The sequence below is a fragment of the Heterodontus francisci genome, chromosome 17 (genome assembly GCF_036365525.1).
Source record: "Heterodontus francisci isolate sHetFra1 chromosome 17, sHetFra1.hap1, whole genome shotgun sequence".
NCBI classification, from domain to species: domain Eukaryota; kingdom Metazoa; phylum Chordata; class Chondrichthyes; order Heterodontiformes; family Heterodontidae; genus Heterodontus; species Heterodontus francisci.
Window position 1 is genome coordinate 66081397 of NC_090387.1, and position 20144 is coordinate 66101540.

The window sequence follows — 20144 nt, forward strand, 5'->3', positions numbered from 1 at the left end:
GACCTGCTGAGTGAATCCAGCATTTCTTGTTTTTGTTTCAGATTTCCAGCATCCGCAGTATTTTGCTATTATATTATTACATTCCCACCTAGTTTTGTGTCATCAGCAAATTTGGAAATATTACATTTGGTCCCCACATCCAAATCATTTATATAGATTGTGAACAGCTTTGTCCCCAGCACTGATCCTTGCGGTACCCCAATTGTAACAGCCTACCATCCTGAGAATGACCCGTTTATTCCTACTCTCTGTTTTCTGTCTGCTAACCAATTCTCGATCAAGTATATTACCCCCAATCCCATGTGCTCTAATTTTGTTTACTAACCTCCTGTGTGGGACTTTATCAAAAGCCTTCTGAAAATCCAAATACACCACATCCACTGGTTCTCCTTGAGCTATGCTACAAGTAACATCCTCAAAAAACTCCAACAGGTTTGTCAAACATGATTTCCCTTCCATAAATCCATGTTGACTCTGCCCAATTTTACAATTATTTTCTAAGTGTCTTGTTGTCACATCCTTTGTAATAGATTCTAACATTTTCCCCACTACTGACATCAAGCTAACAGGTCTGTAGTTCTCCGTTTTCTCTTTCCCTCCTTTCTTAAGTGGGGTTACATTTTCTATTTTCCCGTCTGCAGGAACCTTTCCAGAATCGACAGAATTTTGAAAGACAACCACCAAATGCATCCACTTCTTCTACAGCCACCTCCTTCAACACTCTGGGATGTAGCTCATCTGGTCCAGGGGATTTATTACCCTTCAATCCAGTTAATTTTTTTTGAGTACTAATTAATACTAATTTCTTTCAGTTCCTCATTTTCACAAGTCCCTTAGTTCCCTAGTATTTCTGGGTGATTTTCTGTATCTTCCTCTGTGAAGACGGACACAAAGTAGTTTCTCTGCCATTTCCCTATTCTCCATTATACATTCTCCGTCTCTGCCTGTAATGGACCCACATTTGTCCTTGATAATATTTTCCTTTTCGCATAACTAAAGAGGCTTTTACAGTCAGTCTTTATGTTTCCCGCTAGCTTGCAGTCATATTCTCTTTTCCCTTTATCAATTTCTTGGTCCTTCTTTGCTGGATTCTAAATTGCTCCCAATCCTCGAGCCCACCACTTTTTTTTTAGAGATACAGCACTGAAACAGGCCCTTCGGCTCACCAAGTCTGTGCCGACCAACAACCACCCATTTATACTAACCCTGCAGTAATCCCGTATCAGCTACCTACACTAGGGGCAATTTACAATGGCCAATTTACCTATCAGCCTGCAGGTCTTTGTCTGTGGGAGGAAATCGGAGCACCCAGCGAAAACCCACGCTGTCACAGGGAGAACTTGCAAACTCCACACAGGCAGTACCCAGAATCGAACCTGGGTTCCTGGAACTGTGAGGCTGCAGTGCTAACCACTGCACCACTGTGCCGTTTTTCTGGCAACCATATAAGCCACTTCCTTTGATCTAATGCAATCTTTCACTTCTTTTGTTAGCCATGGTTGATTCATCTTTCCAGTTGAGTTTTTGTGTTTTAGAGGACTGTATATTTGTTGTAGACCCTGTAATACTTGCTTAAATACTAGCCATTGCCTGTCTACTGTCAAATCTTTTCATGCGTTTTTCCAATCCACCATAGCCAACTTGCCCCTCAAACCTTCATAGTTTCCTTTGTTCAGCTTGAAGACCCTAGTTTCAGAATGAAATACATCACTTTCAAACTTAATGTAAAACACTATCATATTATGGTCACTATTTCTCCTTTACAGCAAGTTTATTAATTAGTCCTTTCTCATTACATAATACTAAATCTAAAATAGCCCGATCCAGAGTTGGTTCTTCAACATACTGCTCCAGAAACACATCTCATTCTCACTCCAGGAATTCATCCTCCACTTAGTGAAGATTTGGTCTACCCAGTGTATCTGTAAATTGAAGTCACCCATTTAATTTTCTGATTTATACCATGCCCAACATTACAACTACTCTTTGGTGGCCTATAAACAACTCCCACCAATGTTTGCTGTCCCACGCTGTTTCTTAGCTCCACCCAAATTGATTCTACATCTTGATCCTTTGATCTAAGATCCTCTCTCGCTAATGTACTGATCTCGTCTCTTAATAAGAACGTTACCCCAACTCTTTTCCTTTTTGCCTATCCTTCCTGAATGATGAATATCCTTGAATATTCAGTTCCCAGTCATGGTCACCCTGTAATCAAGTCTCTGTAATGGCAATTAAATCATATCCATTTACCTCTATTTGTGCCTTCAAATCATCTATCTTGTTGCGAATGCTGCGTGCATTCAGGCAGAATGCCCTTAAATGTGTCTTTAACATTTTTTAAATTCGTCATGGAATGTGGGCATTGCTGGGTAGGCCAGCATTTATTGCCCATCCCTAATTGCCCTTGAGAAGGTGGTGTTGAGCTGCCTTCTTACATCACTGCAGTCCTTGGGGTGTAGGTACGCTAACAGTGCTGTTAGGGAGTTCCAGGATTTTGACCCAGCGACAGTGAAGGAATGGAGATATAGTTCCAAGTCACGATGATGTGTGGCTTGGAGGGGAACTTTCAGGTGGTGCTGTTCACATGCAAGTGCTGCCCTTGTCCATTGAGCTGATAGAGGTTGCAGGTTTAGAATGTGCTGTCAAAGGAACCTTGATGAATTGCTGCAGTGCATCTTGTATAAGTACAGACTGCTGCCACTGTGCGCTGTGGTGAAGGAAATGAAGGTGGGCGGATGGGGTACTAATCAAGCGGGCTGTTTTGTCCTGGATAGTGTTGAACTTCTTGAGTGTTGATGGAGCTGCACCCATCTAGGCAAGTGGTGAGTATTCATCACACACCTGACTTGTGCCTTGTAGATGGTGGACAGGCATAGGGGAGACAGGAGGTGAGTTACCCACCACAGAATTCCGAGCCTCTGACCTGCTCTTGTAGCCACAGCATTTATGTGGCTGATCCAGTTCAGTTTCTGGTCAATGGTGACCTCCAGGAGGTTGATAGCAGGTGATTCAGCAAAGGTAATACCATTGAACATCAAGGGCAGATGGTTAGATTCTCTCTTGTTTGAGATACACTCGGACCTTTGTGTTCCGTGTCAGTGCGCCATTTTCCCACACTCTCTTGGCCAGTCTGGACCTAGCAATGGAAGCCTTTCCCATGTGCTTGTTGATTTCTGCATTGAGAGACAGGTTACTGGTGATTGTTGAGCCTAGGTAGGTGAACTCTTGAATCACTTCCAGAGCGTGGTCGCCAATATTGATGGATGGAGAATTTCTGACGTCCTGTCCCATGACGTTCGTTTTCTTGAGGCTGATGGTTAGGCCAAATTCGTTGCAGGCAGTCACAATCCTGTCGGTAAGTCTCTGCACACTCTTCAGTGTGAGATGTTAATGCAGCATCGTCAGCAAGGAGGAGTTCCCTGATGAGGACTTTCCGTACTTTGGTCTTCGCTCTTAGACGGGCAAGGTTGAACAACCTGCCACCAGATCTTGTGTGGAGGAAAATTCCTTTTTCTGAAGACATGAACGCATGTGAGAGCAGCAGGGAGAAGATGATCCCAAACAGTGTAGGTGCGAGAACACAGCCCTGTTTCACGCCACCCAGGATAGGAAAGGGGTCTGATGAGGTGCCACTATGCTGAATTGTGCCTTTCATATTGTCATGGAATGAGGTGATGATACTTAGTAGCTTTGGTGGACATCCGATCTTTTCTGGTAGTCTGAAGAGACCACGTCTGCTGACGAGGTCAAAGGCTTTGGTGAGATCAACGAAAGCAACGTAGAGGGGCATTTGTTGTTCACGGCATTTCTCCTGTAGCTGGCGAAGGGAGAACAGCATGTCAATGGTGGATCTCTCTGCTTGAAAGCCACACTGTGCCTCAGGGTAGATGCACTCAGCCAGCTTCTGGAGCCTGATTAAAGCGACTCGAGCGGACTTTCCCCACTATGCTGAGCAGGGAGATTCCACGGTAGTTGTTTCAGTCACCGTGGTCACCCTTGTTCTTATAGAGGGTGATGATATTGGGATCGTGCATGTCCTGTGGTACTGCTCCCTCGTCCCAGCAGAGGCAAAGCAGTTCGTAGAGTGCTGAAAGTATAGCAGGCTTGGCACTCTTGATTATTTCAGGGATAATGCCGTCCTTCCCAGGGGCTTTTCCACTGGCTAGAGAATCAATGGCATCACTGAGTTCCGATTTTGTTGGCTGTACGTCCAACTCGTCCATGACTGGCAGAGGCTGGGCTGCATTGAGGGCAGTCTCAGTGACTACATTTTCCCTGGGATACAGTTCTAGGTAGTGGTCCACCCAGTGGTAGGTATTAAGAACACAAGAACTAGGTGCAGGAGTAGGCAATTCAGCCCCTTGAGCCTGCTGCGCCATTCAATACGATCTTGGCTGACCTCATCTCGGCCTCAACTCCACTTTTCTGCCCATCCTCCATAACCCTTCAACCCATTGCTAATTAAAAATCTGTCTATCTCCTCCTTAAATTTACTCAATGGCCCGGCATCCACTACACTCTGGGGTAGTGAATTCCACAGACTCATGACCCTTTGAGAGAAGTAATTTCTCCTCATCTCTGTTTTAAATCTGCTACCCCTTATCCTAAAACTATGACCTCTTGTTCTAGATTGCCCCACCAGAGGAAACATCCTCTCTACGTCTACTTTGTCAATCCCCTTATATACCTCAATTAGATCTCCTCTCATTCTTCTAAACTCTAGAGAGTAAGGGCCTAAACTGCTCAATCTCTCTTCATAAGACAAACCTCTCATCTGTGGAATCAATCTGGTGAACCTCCTCTGAACTGCCTCCAATGAAACTACATCCCTCCTCAAGTAAGGGGACCAAAACTGTATGCTATACTCCAGGTGTGGTCTCACTAATGCCTTGTACAGTTGCAGCAACACTTCCCTACTTTTATACTCTCTTCCTTTAGCAATAAATACCAAAATTCCATTTGCCTTCCTTATTACCTGCTGCACCTGCAGACTAGTTTTCTGCGATTCATGCACGAGGTCACCCAAATCCCTCTGCACCGAAGCACTCTGAACTTTCTCTCCATTTAGATAATAATTTGCCTTTCTATTCTTCCACCCAAAATGGATAACCTCACACTTATCCACATTGAACTCCATCTGCCAAAATTTGGCCTATTCACTAACCTATCCATATCCATTTGTAAATTTCTTATTTCTTTATTGCAACTTATTATCCCACCTATTTTAGTGTCATCTGCAAATTTGGCTATAGTACCTTCTATCCCTGCATCCAAGTCATTTATATAGACTGTAAATAGTTGGGGCCCGAGGACCGGACCCTGTGGCACCCCACTTGTTACATCTTGCCAACCAGAAAAGGACCTATTTATCCCGACTTTCTGTTTTCTGTTGGTTAGCCAATCCTTTATCCAAGCTAATAAACTGCCCCTAACCCCATGTGATCTCACCTTGGGCATTGGGAGAATGCAAGGAGGAAGAGAAATTTGCTAAAGTGCAACGAGGATGGTCTGTGCAGAAATATATTAAGATAAAGTTGTATAATCTAGAAAGTAGGTTTGGAAGACCTCACTGAGGCACATATATATCTATTTTTATTCATTCCTGGGATACGGGCATGCTAGCAAGGTCAGCATTTATTGCTCATCCCTTGTTGCTCTGAATCACTGTAGTCTGTATGGTAAAGATATCTCTAACAATTCTGTTCGCTACTGAGTTCCAGGATTTTGGCCCATTTACGATGAATGAATGGCGATATATGCCCAAGTTGGGATGATGTATGACTTGGAAGGGAACTTGGGAGGTGACGTAACTTGGATGAAATATAAAATATTATATTTTTTTTAATGAGGTAAACCCAGAGTTATCTCTCAAAGACAGTCAGGATAGCAGACCCAGAGAACAAAAATTAAATTTAAAATAGATATTACAAAGAATTTCTTTACTTTAGGGTGACAAATGTTTGGAATAATTTGTCAGATGAAGCAGTAGATAGTAAGTTAAAATGCAGTTTGGTTATTAAACTGGGAGAGTTAGGGTATGAGAGTGACAGACTTCAATGGTCAGATAGCTTTTTCTCAGACTTACCTATTCTTATGAAAGATGCCTACCTAAATTATTGAACTCTAATCACGACTAGCTAACTCCCTGTGGGGCACACAGCAATGAGTTCAACGGTTAACTCAGAAACCTCAACATGCATATATGTTAGGCATGTAAAGAATGTGTGCTTTTACCAATTTTCCTACCACAACATACAACCAAATTATTATACAAATGTGTATCATCATCCAATGGGGCATGTTTCCTTACCTAAGGAAGGATATACTTGCCATAGAGGGAGCGCAATGAAGGTTCACCAGACTAATTGCTGGGATGGTGGGATTGACCTATGAGGAGAGATTGAGGAGACTTGGCCTATATCCTCTAGAGCTAAGAAGAATGAGAGGTGATCTAATTGAAGTATACAAAATTCTTACAGGGCTTGACAAGGTTGATGCAGGAAGGATGTTTCCCTTGGCTGGGGGCGTCTAGAACCAGGGGACAGTCTCAGAATAAGAGGTAGGCCGTTTAGGACTGAGATGAGGAAGTATTTCTTCACTCAGAGGGTGGTGAATCTTTGGAATTCTCTGCCCTAGAGGGCTGTGGAGGCTCAGTCATTGAGTATGTTCAAGACAGAGATTGACAGATTTCTAGATATTAAAGGTATCAAGGGATATGGGGATAGTGCGAGAAAATGGTGTTGAGGTAGAAGATCAGCCATGACCTAATTGGATGGTGGAGCAGGATCGAGGGGCCGAATGGCCTATTCCTGCTCCTATTTCCTTTGTTAAAATTTGTAAAACTTTTGTTCAGCAGTACTTATCGCTAATGCAGCTTATTTCACCCATTACAAAAGCACAATACTGCGGATTCTGGAAATCTGACGTGAAAATAGCCAGTAGATCAGGCAGCAGCTGTGACGAGCAAAACAAGAGTTAACGTTTCAGCTTCCTGACTTTTCATCAGGAATGGGAGGAGTTAAGAGATTTAATAGTTTATAGATAAGTACAGAGCTAGGGAAAATCTGGGGGGGGGGCGGGAGAAAAGGGAAGCACAAACGGAATGATAGTGCAAAGCTAAAAAAGGGGTGGTAATGAGAGAAGTAAAGATGGGTCCTAGAGCAAGCTGTAAATTGCCTCAGCCTCTTCTCCCCTCCCATAACCACAATAGTGCTTCTCTTGTTCTCACCTTCCAGCCTCCCTGTTCAACGGATCATCCTTCCACCATTTCTGCCACCTCCAATATGATACTACCATCAAAACACATCTTTCCCTTTCAGCATACTGATCAGACCATTCCCTCCATGACACCCGGTCCACTCTTCCATCATCCCCAACATCCATGCTCCCCTTCCCATGGCACCTTCCCCTGCTAGCACAAGAGATGCAACAACTGCCCTTTCACCTCCTCTCTTACCACCTTCCAGGGCCCTAACACTCCTTCCAGGTCAAACAGAGATTTACTTGTACTTCTTTCAATTAAGTGTACTGTGTTGGCTGTTCACTATGCAGTCTCTTGGAAACACTGAAAACTTACGGCATAGGAGGAGATCATTCGGGCCACTGTGTCCATGCAGGCTATAAGAGAGTTATCTTGCCTAATCTCACTTTCCACCCCTTGGTCCGTAGCCTTCTAGATCCAAGCATTTTTTAAATGAGATGAGGGTTTCGATTCAACCATCCTTTCAGGCAGTGATTTCCAGATCCCCTCTGGGTGAAAATGCTCTCCTCTAATCCTTCTACCAATTACTTTAAATATATGTCCCCTGGTTATTGACTTCTCTGCTAAGAGAAATAGGTCATAGAAATAGATATAGAAACATAGAAAATAGGAGCAGGAGTAGGCTATTCAGCCCTTCGAGTCTGCTCCGTCATTCATTATGATCACGGCTGATCATCCAACTCAGTAACTTGTTCCCGCTTTCTCCCCTTCCTATCCAGTCTATCTAGGCCCCTCAATTTTATACACCACAATTAAATTTCCCCTCAGTCACCTCTATTCCAAAGAAAATAACCCCAGTCTATCTAATCTTCCATCATGGCTAAAATTCTCCATTCCTGGCAATATCCATGTAAATCTCCTTTGTATTCTCTCCAGTGCAATCATATCCTTCCTGTAATGCACTGAACAGAATTGTACACAGCTTTTTGGTTGTGGCCTAGAGTTTTTTTACAAAATAAAAACAGAAAGTGCTGGAAATACTCAGCAGGTCTGGCAACATCTGTGGAGAGAGAAACAGAATTAACGAAGGGTCATGGACCTGAAATGTTAATTCGGTTTCTCTCTACATAGATGCTGTCAGACCTGCTGAGTAGGTCCAGCATTTTCTGCTTTTATTTCAGATTTCCAGCATCCATAGTAGTTTGCTCTTGTATTAGTGTTTTATACAGTTCTAGCATTATCTCCCAGCTCTTCTTTTCTATGTCTCAGCTAATAAAGGAAAAGTATCTCGTGTGCCTTCTTAACTACCTGTCCTGCTATCTTCAGGGATCTGTGGATTACGCACTCCAAGGTCCTTCTGTTCCTCTACGCTTGTCAGTACCCTACCATTTATTGTGTATTCCCTTGCCTTGTTTGTCCTCCCCAAAAGCATTACCACATATTTCACTGGAATGAATTCTATTTGCCATTTTCCTGCCCACCTGACCAGTTCATTGATATCTTTCTGCAATCTACAGCTTTCTTGCTTACTATCAACCACACAGCCAATTTTTGTATAATCTACAAACTTCTTAATCATGTCCCTGACATTTAAATCCAAATCATTAATACATACCACAAAAAGCCAGTACTGAACCCTTAGAACCCCACTGGAAAAAGCGTCCCAGTCACAAAAACACTCACTAATCATTGTCCTTTGCTTCATGTCACCGAGCCAATTTTGAATACAAATTGCAACTTTCCCTTGGATCCCATCGATTTTTACTTTCCTGACCAGTCTGCCATGTGGGGCCTCGTCAAAAGCCTTGCTGAAATCCATACAGACTACATCAAATGCGCTACTCTCATCATCCCTCCTGTTACCTCAAAAAATTAATTCAAGTTAGTCAGACACTCCCTTCCCTTTAAAAATAAATCTATGCTGACTGTCCGATTAATCCATGCCTTTCTATATAAATACTGTCCATCAGAATTTTCTTTCAATAATTTGCTCGCCACCGAGGCTAGGCTGGCTGGCCTATCTCTTCCCTTTTAAACAATGGCACAACTTTAGCAGTCTTTCAGCACCATGCCTGATATTCAGAGCTCTTTCCTCCCTTGCTTCTCTTAGCAACCTGGGATACATTTCATCCAGGCCTGATGATTTATCTACTTTCAAAGAGGCTAAACTCCTTAATATTTCCTCTCTCGCTATGTTTATTCCATCCAATATTTCACACTCCTCCTTAACTACAATGTCTGCATTATCCCCCTCTTTTGTGAAGACAGATGCAAAATATTCATTGCGAACCTCTACACTGGGGAGACCAAATGCTGATTAGGTGCTCTCTTTGCTGAACATCTCTGTTCAGTCCATGAGCGTAACCCAGAACCTTCGGTCGCCTGTTATTTTCATTCTCCATCCCTGTCCCACTCTGACTGCTGCCTCCTACACTGCTCTTTTGCTTCTATTGAGCTTCATTGAAACAGCACTTCATCTTTTGGTTATACAGTTTACAATCTTCTGGACTCAACACTGATTTCAATAACTTCAGATCATCATCACTACTCCTATTTCTCAGACAGAAGACACAAGTAATGGTTTTGCTGTTGCCATTTAGTTTGTCTAGACTCATCTTTTGTTTCTTTATATTCATCATCATTTAGGCTGTGTACATCAACTGTAGGATGCAGCCCTCCTCATGCCTTTTCCATTTATCTCTATCCCTTGCTGTTCTCACCTATGTGGTTCCTAGGTATGATATTATGTTGTCATGCAGACCCCCCACCAGCCATGAATGAGGGATATTAATTTTGTCATATGAACATTAATTTTAAACTGTTGCTGGAGTGAAGAGATGACTTGTTTTAAGATCACCAGACACTTGGCTGGAAGAACATTTGCATACTAAGAGACAGTGCTTGGAGAGACGAAAGAGTTGCTCACTGATTCAATTAACAGAGATTGGGCTGGGCAATGGTGATCCACATCTTGTTGGGGTAAGAGACAGCCCTACACCACCCCCCGACCCCCAACAAGAGCTTTGAAATCCACAAAGGCAGGACTGGTTAAACCAGCTGGTCACAGGACTGCCTGGCTGATCCAGGTTTTTGAATGAGACACAGGACAATTTGAATTGAGACTGGAGAGTTTTGTAACTGAATCTGGAACAAGGAAGCCTCTCTCATGGCTGTCTCTCTCTCACTTTCTCCCAAGCCACCAGACCCACGGAAGACACGTAAACCTCAAGAGAGAAAAGACTCTGACATCTAAACAAGTTGAAGCGTGAACTGGGCCCCAACAAACAGCAGGACTTACCGGCAACCAAAGGCTCCACATTGAACTCAAAGGACTGTAATTATAACCCAGCTATTGCCTCAAACTTTTCCCCTTTATTCTTTTCTACATTTTCTGTTTCTATCTGCGTGTGTATTTATCGCATATGCATGCTAGCGTGATCGCGTTGCATATTCGTAATCGTTAACCGGCTTAGAGTTTAAGATTAATAAATTTCCACCTTTCTTGTTTAAATCTAAGGAAACCTGCCCAATTTCTTTAACTTACAACTGGAGCAGTGAACAAGGATTCACTGAAGGGGAGCTAAAAACACGGTGTTTCTAAAATTAAACCCTTTTACTGTTAAATCAAGCAAAGGCTGAGAAGGAGCCCCTAGACCTCTTCTCACCTGGTCGCAACAATGTCACCTCTCCATCTTCTTCTGGGTGTCCCCCTTCTTTTTCCTGTTCTTGGCTGCCACTCCATTAGCTTTTTTGTCCACTCTGTTATCATTTCTTTGAGCAACATGCCAGCCCATCTCCATTTTGTTTCTTTTATCTTCTGAATGATGTTCTTAACTCCAGTTTTCTGGCATATTTCATTACACCTGATTTTATCACGAATGGAGCTGTGTAACATTCGCCTTTCCATTGCTCTCTGAGCTGTACACAGTTTTTTTTCTATATATTCTGTAGTTGTCCATGATTTTGCCCCATATGTCATGGTCAATAGCACACACTGATCATACACCCTCCTCCTCAATGCCAGTGGTATTTTATCATACAGAATATCTTTGTATCTCCCGAAAAACTCCATCCTGCCCTAATCCTCCTCAGTAACTCTTCATTTGTACAATCCTCCATCCTTACATCTGTTCTTTTTACATTACCACCTTTTGCCTTGCACCATCCTCTCCTTTTTCATTTAACCAATTCTGCCCTCCATCCTATCACAGACCTCCCCTTTTGATATTTCACCTCCTCCTGCCCCATTTCCCCTAGCTTTAAACTGTTGCTCATAAACTGTTTAATTTTTAACTTCTTCCAATTCTGATAAAAGCTCACTAATCTGAGATGCTAACTCTGTCTCTTTCTCCACAGATGCTGCTTAACCTCAGTATTTCCACCATTTTCTGTTTTTATTTCATCTACTGTAGGTTGTGTCTACACAATTTGTGGGAGTTATCGAAGACTTGAAAATTTGAAGTATTTGGCATAACAACAAGATGGCATCAGCTGTATGAACCAAGGATAAATGCACATACAATACATACCGCTGAAATATACTGGCTGTTCGAGAATCGAGGCTTGTCTTCCAGTGGAGAGGTGGTACTAGAGCTGTGCTTGGATCCTGGGAAAGAATATGAGGCAGATATATCGGATGGAGATCCTGTCTCTTCAGATAGGTTTTCAGGAAGGAGACTGGAAACGCAGCCACTATCAGACCCACTAGAACCACTGCCGGACATACAGTGGAAAGAAGACTCTGAACTTTCAGTTGCTTAAAGAAAACAGAAAGAACATTAATCAAATCAAAATTTGTAGTAATTGACCAAGAAGAATATTTTTCTGAAACATTAGCATGATAAGGCTTTAATTGGGAATGTAAACAATTATTTTAAATAAGTAACCAGACATCTCATTGCAAAGCCATGAAAAATTACTGGATCTGTGTGGCCCCTTAAATCTATTCATTATTGACATGATTGCCTATAACTAACTTTGCAAGTACATTCAAACAAGATTCACGTGCAGTTATGAAAAATGTACTTTTTGTTTACTTGTTATATTTGTACTGAAGTAAACTGAACAAATTAATTATAAAATTATAAAGAACTTGTTTATATCACTTTTCTCTAATATTTAACATTTATTCTGGTGTATATAAATGCAAACAGTATACAAAGACTAAATAAACCTAGTTTTTAATTTTAAAAGAAGTTACATAAATTCAACAACATCTAGCACATAGTGCCTTTAAGACAGTGCCCTGATGCTTCACAAAGGCATAAAGAAAAACTGATGCTAAGCCAAAGGAGGAAAGATTAGGTGGGATAACCAAAAGAGTCATAAGTCACAGTAGCAGAGAATGTTGTTTATGGCTTTGGTTAGGGTTATTTGGTTAGTGCCATGAAAAAGGCAGAAATCTCACTGGAGGGAGTGAAATAGGGAGTTCAGAGAGAAATGGGCACATATCTGGAAGGTGACAACACGTTCAAGCATCGCCGAAAGGAAAGGGAGGTTGGAAATAGGGCGATTAATGAGAAAAAGGATGAGACTGGAGGATGTGATAAAATGGTTTAAGAAGGTGATTGATGTTGGAGAAAGAGATGTTGAAGAGTTTGTTTGCCCCAAGCAGTGCATGCAGAAGGAAATGGTGTTGAAAGAGGGCTGGGGTTGTGGTTGTCAGAGATATGAGCAAGTGGCCAGATGTGGCCTTGTTGGTGATCAAGACTGTGGGATTAGAAAGGCCACATAAGGTGGTTATTTCCAGGGAGGTGACCCTCAATGTGTAGATTAGTGTCTATAGGGAGAGGTTCAGGGACACAGGTGTGGTCAGTGAATTGGAGGAGAAAGGAAAAAAGGAACTGTTGTGGAGATTGAAAATGAGGATGAGTCGTCACTCTATGCAGTGGTTGATGAAGGATACCTTGGGGAGAAATTTTATTATCCCATTTCATATAAGCCTGGATTGATTAACATTTTGTAGTTTTCTCCTATTTTCTTCCTTAATTGCTCTCTCTATAATTGTACGAGGGAGAAATTGACTAAACCCAGCAAACAGGTGTTGGGATCGCGGTACACGTTTATTTTGTGTCTATTCATTGTGTGGCAGATAACATGTTAAATTGGTGATCTTTTAATGACTGGTACGGGCAGCCGGTGCTCCCCAAGGTGTTCAATGGCTTCACACACCAGCATAGGGCCAGATATCATGAGTGGCCAATGCTACTTAAAGGTAGTTGCACCTCTTAAACTGGACATGCATTGTGGCTGCAAGTGGCGGTGGGAGTTTTTTCAAAAGTCAATCTGGGCTGTGATACTTTGAGCAATGGTCGAAGATGCGAGAGCGTGAGCACCAAGGTTTCCAACAATGCACTAGAGGTCTTGGAGGAAAGGAAAGACATTCTGTATCTGCAGTTTGGGTTGGGGGTGTGTGATGGGCAGCAGGCCCTCCACAACATATGCTCAGGAGGCAGTGGGAACAAGTTGCAGCAGGGGTCAATGCCAGGAGTGTGCTCCAAGAACATGGGTACAGTGCAGTAAGAAGTTTAATGATCTGACACAAGTTGCTATGTTGAGTGAATTCATTATCAAAAGGTACATTCTACCATCTGCACCATTAGCTTCATTCACTGCTCAACTCTTTACTTCTTCATCACTCACCTACCAACAGACTCCATTAATCAGTACTTAACTGTTCAATTCATATACTTTACATCACCGTTACACACTTAGCACTGTTGCAAGCTTGGCATCTACAACTTACAGCTTGCACAAACTGGCAAGGTATTCAACCATGACAGCCATATCACCAATACAAATTGCAGGACACTCACTGACACACTTCTCTCTTTCTTGCAGGAGGAGGTGATACACAACAGCAGGCAGCAGGTAAGAACTGGAGGAGGACAAGTGTGCCTGCATGTTTTAAGCACCATAGAAAAGACAGTGTTAGCCATCATGTGAAGGGGCATCATTGAGACTGTGGCCACTGGTGGAACTGGAGAGATTGCTGATGAGGGTATCTGCATACGAAATCCTTCTTTTCTCCTCTGCCCTCATCACAACCCAATGCGTGTCCTTTTTTTCATTTCAGAAACCAAAGAACTGGAACCTTTCCAATCAGTGGAGGAAGTGGAAGACGACAGTAAAGATGAAGAAACACCATCACTCAATCTTACACTCGCAGGCACGAGCTCAGAGACTGACGCTGTGCATATTTTAGAGGCTAGGCTAGAGGGATCTGCATTTGGTGAGACATCGGGCATATGAGCCAGGGTGTTGGGGGGTTGGGGGAAAGAATAGCACAGATACCAGCTCACCGGAGGATGAGATCACACACTGCTGCAAAGCAGTCAGATGAGGATTTTGATAGGCCAGACTACAGATGAAGGCCGAAGAAGGATCACTGACCCGATACGTTAACTCTGCTTCTCTCTCCACAGATGCTGCCAGACCTGCTGAGTATTTCCAGCATCCGCAGCATTTTGCTTTTATTATACAGATGAAGGCCGATGGGTGTACATAACCAAATGCTTGGCGCACTGGAAAGCCTGCCAGAAAGCAGCACTCAATGTAAAGGACTATGGAGGAGTTCAGCACAAATCTGGTGAAGGTCTTGAAGCACATCCTTTCCAACATGGAATGGGTAACACCTCCAACACTCACATGTGGAATCCACCATGATGCAGCATCTGATGGCTGCTGTCACAGCTTCCATTGTAGCACAAACATCACAGGTCTGTGTGCTGCACTGGAAAATGGCTTTGGATACTACCGTTCACAGGAGCTTCCAGGGCATCACAGTGGTCTATCATTCTGTTTTCTAACAGATCAATAGGATTGCTGAGGAACTGCCCTGGAGGAATGGCAGTGGCTCCATGAACATGAATCTGTTGTGCTTCAGGATGACAGCATTCCTGTTCCCACTCCTCTGGTGCCCTTGCTACTGCCTGTCAGAGAGCCAACGCAGGCTGAGATGGTGCAGTTGGAAGCCGGGTGTTCTAGGCACAAAGCTTCTTGCAGTCATCTTCCAAAGACATGCAGTCTCCTCAATTGAAGACCAGCAGCCTTCTGCCACCCATATTGCGGCCACCACAGAAGCACGAGGACACACAAAGGCACAAGGAAGACAAGCACAAAGGTCATTAGTTTATTTTTGCATACACTATGCTATGAATAGCTTTATAAAATTGGACTGAAATGTGCATTTTCTGGTCTGGTAGTTTCTATGTTTGTGTTGTTGGAAAAAGGCTGATGTGATGGTCACGGATAGAGGAAAGGTAAGGAATGTTGCACTGTTGGTGAATGGGAAAGTGAGATTGAGATGACTGATATTGCTCATGAATTTTTATGTTCCTCTACTCCCTGTTGCACTTCCTCTTTTCTTTGTGCTCCTCAGCTTCCATCCTGATAGGTGGCAGCAAGGGCTTGTTGCGCAGCATGCAACATACTTCCATAAATGTTGATACCTATTCAGCTGAATATTGTAGGCTTCCTCCAGAGAGGAAATGTTGCTTGAAGACACCGATGGTGTGCTCTATAATGTTCCTTGTGGCAGAGTATGGTTCTCATTGTAGGCCTGCAGTACATGTATGCATGAGTTCCAGACCGGAATCATGAGCCATATCATGATTGGATAACCCTTGTTGTTCAGTAGTTAGCCTTTGATTCACTCTGGTGGGTCAAATACAGTTGGCTGCAGAATGAACCATGACTACTGCCAGGACAATGGGCATTCACCTGCATGACACACTACCGGTGGTCAGTGGAATCCCTATCAGTTCATGAAAATGGCTGAGTTCACATGAGGCGCATGCAAGGCAGTGTGTGTGAAGTTAATAGCACCCTGCACCATTGAGGAGCCTGCAATCCATGCAGATCCTCATGCTTGCTTCGCCCACTTATCTCTGGCAAGAAGGAATGAGATGAAGCTGGCTCTCCATGTATAGGGAACCTCAGTGACCTCCCTTATGCAACAGTGTACTGAAAACTGCGAGATGTTGCTTATATCTTCAGCAGTAACCTGGAAGAAGCCAGGTACATAAGAGTAAAGAGTCACGGTCCCCTACAGCCACAGGCAATGCAATCCCTATTCTTCTTTAAGGTCGCTGCAGTAGCTGGGAGATTTCAGTCATGACCTCTTCTGAGAAGTGAAGATGTCTCAATCATTGGTCCTTGCTGAAGCTGAGGCAAGAGAATTGCTCTCTGAAGACCCTCGGTGAATATGGATTTCTCCTGCTGAGAGCCTTTCTCCCTCTTCTTACAGCTTGCCCTGCTCTGCCGTGACCTCTCTTCATTCCCCCAGTCATGCTGATTTCATAGAGGAAGCCCTACAAGGCCATCCATGTCTAGGAGCAACTTGTTTCAGTACCAGTCAGGCCACTCCCTGTGGATCTTGAGCCAAGTATACGTTGCTTGGTTGGCATCCTTCCATCTATGAAAGATGATGGACACACAGCAAACAATCCATTTAGGTGGGGTGTCTTCTCTTGGTGCACCTTTTTTGATGGCTGTGAAGGCCAATCCTTGAAAGGCAGGCAGGTTCTGCCGCACGTGAAGCTGCCAAGTTACGCTGTGAGTTGTTGTTTTTGTTGTTGGCGCCTGTTGCCAAGCTGCTGTAGCAACTGGTCATCGTGGTAGTGCACACCAGTCCACAGGATGTATTGCCAATTCCCTCTTTCACCCACTAGTGACTCCCAAGTGTGATAGTTGACATTTAGGGCCTTCATGTCATGCTTGCAAGCATCCTTGAAGCAGGGCCCAAGCTAGTTCACCGTACAGAAGGTCCTTGGGTATGCGACTGTCTTCCATCCTGCAGATATGTCTGATCCACCGAAGCTACCTCTGTTTGATTAGTGTGGACACACTTGGGAGCTCTGTCTGTGATTCTGTTCTGTCAGCATATACCCATAATGTGACACAGACAGCGAAGATGGAAGTTGTTGAGCTTCTTTTCCTGGTGGCTGTAAGTCACCCATGTTTCACAGCGACAGAGCAAGCTGCTGAGAACACAGGTCTTGTAAACCATCAGCTTGGTCTTCAGGGTCAGCTTGGTGTTATTCCATGTACTTTCGTGAGTTGGCCAAAGGTGGTAGCTGCTTTCCCTATGCGTGTATCAAGCTCTTCATCAAGCGACAGATTGTCTGTCACCGTGGACCCAAGGTAGCAGAATTTGCTAACCACTTCCAGTGGGGTGTTATTTAGAGTGACAGGGGTGGAGATGCAACACCTTGTCCCATGACCATAGCTTTCTTGATGCTTATAGGAGAACAAGTTACAGGCATAGGAGAGACAGTCCATGAGTCTGTAGCCGCGATTCGCGCAGCATCATCATCATAGAGGAGTTCTCTGATCAGGACACGATGTGTTTTTGTCTTCACTTTCAGATTGTAGAGCTTGCCGTCTGACCTAGTGTGCAAGTCATATTTTTCATATCTGCAAGGAAGGTGAAGGTCAGGAGCGTGGAGAAGAAGATGCTAAACAGAGTAGGGGCTAGGACACAACCCTGTTTCACTCCATTTTTCACTCTGAAACTGTCAGAGGTGGTGCCATCAAACAGTGCAGTGCTTGTTGTCATGCAAGGAGTGAATGAAGCTGAAGAACTTTGATGGACAGCCAATTTTTCCCCAAATCCTGTAGAGCCCTGCTCTACTGACGGTGTTGAATGCCTTGGTGAGATCTACAAAAGTAAGGTAAAGGGGTATACTCTGTTCCCTACACTTCTCTTGTAGCTGGCGTATGGAGAAGATCATATCCACAGTAGATCTGCCAGCACGGAAACTGCACTGCACTTCAGGGTACACTTGGTCTGCAAGTAAATGGAGTCTTTCAAGTATGAACCCAGCAAAGGCCTTTCCCAGATGCTAAGGAGTGACATGTCCCTGTAGTTGTTTCAATCTCCTTTGTTGCCTTTGTTTTTGTATAGTGCAATGATTCTGGCATCATGCATCCAAGTATAGGAAAGCTCCAAAAAAACACAGAATTGCTCCAGCAGCCAGAACAAATTATCCAGCACCTAACCTGTTAGTAGCTCATGATCCCTGTAAATAGTGCTGGTGAAGGGTGGTTCATTTGTTTAACATCATGCTCAGCTGTGCAAGGTTAAGACAGGGAGTAGGTTGGAGCGTGGCATTTGAAAATGGCAGCACTGGCAGCAAATCAGCATTGCACACTAATTGATGTCATAATCTGCCTCCTCTGCATGCTGCCAGCAGGGTTATGTGTGCACGTGCAAACCCCTTTACCATGATGGCATCTACATGTTTCTTGTTGGAAGTGTGCGTGCACATCTCAAACCTCATTATTTTTTATTCATTCATGGGATGTGGACATCGCTGGCTAGGACAGCGATCCCTAATTGCCCTTGAGAAGGTGGTGGTGAGCTGCCTTCTTGAACAGCTGCAGTCCATATGGGGTGGGTACACCCATAGTGCTGTTAGAAAGGTAGTTCCAGGATTTTGATCCAGCAACAGTGAAGGAATGGCGATATAGTTCCAAGTCAGGATGGCGTGTGACTTGGAGGGGAACTTGCAGGTGGTGGTGTTCCCATGCAACTGCTGCCCTTGTCCTTCTAGGTGGTAGAGGTCGTGGGTTTGGAAGGTGCTGTTTAAGGAGCCTTGGTGAGTTGCTGCAGTGCATCTTGAAGCTGGTACACAATGCTGCCACTGTGTGTCGGTGGTGGAGGGAGTGAATGTTGGTGAATGGGGTGCCAATCAAGCAGGCTGCTTTGTCCTGGATGATGTCGAGCTTCTTGAGTGTTGCTGGAGCTGCACCTATCCAGGCCAGTGCAGAGTATTCCATCACACTCCTGATTTGGGCCTTGTAGATAGTGGACAGGCTTTGGGGAGTCAGGGGGTGAGTTACCCACCGCAGATCCTGAGCATCTGACCTGCTCTTGTAGCCGCAGTATTTATGTGGCTACTCCAGTTCAGTTTGTTGATAGGAATGTTGATAGTGGGGGATTCAGTGATAGTAATGCCATTGAATGTCAAGGGGAGATGGTTAGATTCTCTGTTTGAGATTATCATTGCCTGGCACTTCTGTGGCGCGAATGTTACTTGCCATGTATCAACCCAGCCTGGATATTGTCCAGGTCTTGCTGCATTTCTACACAGACTGCTTCAGTATCTGAGGAGTCATGAATGGTGCTGAATGCAATCATCAGCGAACATCGTTGGGAAAATGCTAGAATCTATTCTAAAGGATGTGATAAATGGACACTTGGATAATGATGATCTGACTGGGCATAGTCAACATGGATTTATGAATGGGAAATCATGTTTGATGAACCTGTTGGAGTTTTTTGACGATGTTACTAACAGAATTGATAAAGGGGAGTTCGTAAATGTGGTATACTTGGATTTTCAGAAGGCTTTTGATAAAGTCCCCCACAGGAGGTTGGTTAGCAAAATTAAAGCACATGGGATAGGAAGTAATATACTGACATGGATTCAGGATTGGTTAACAGGCAGAAAACACACAGTCGGAATGAATGGGTCATTCTCGCGTTGGCAGGCTGTGGGGTACCGTAGGGAGCAGTGCTTGGGCCCCAGCTGTTCACAATATATATATCAATGATTTGGATGTGGGGACAAAATGTAGTATTTCCAAGTTCGCAGATGACACAAAACTAGGTGGGAATGCGTGTTGTGAGGAAGATGCAAAGCAGCTTCAAGGGGACATGGACAGACTTAGTGAGTGGGCAAGAACGTGGCAGACGGAATATAATGTGGAAAAATGTGAGGTTATCCAGTTTGGTAGGAGGAACAGACGTGCAGAGTATTTCTTAAATGGTAACAGATTAGAAAGCGTAGACGTACAAGGGGACCTGGGTGTCCTTGTCAATAAGTCACTGAAAGCTAACATGCAGGTGCAGCAAGAAATTAAGAAGGCTAATGATATGTTAGCTTTTATTGCAAGAGGATTTGAGTACAGGAGTAGTGAAGTCTTGTTTCAATTG

The 20144-nt window shown here is 43.7% G+C and overlaps 1 protein-coding gene across 1 annotated transcript in view; it reads right to left on the reverse strand.

The window, feature by feature from the left end:
• plekhg4 (pleckstrin homology domain containing, family G (with RhoGef domain) member 4) overlaps nt 1-20144 on the reverse strand; it is a 401233-nt gene that overhangs the window by 16808 nt on the left and 364281 nt on the right. Inside the window, exon 22 of the mRNA XM_068049566.1 lies at nt 11734-11960. Within this exon, the coding sequence (XP_067905667.1) occupies nt 11734-11960 (227 nt within the window). The remainder of the gene's footprint in view (nt 1-11733; nt 11961-20144) is intronic.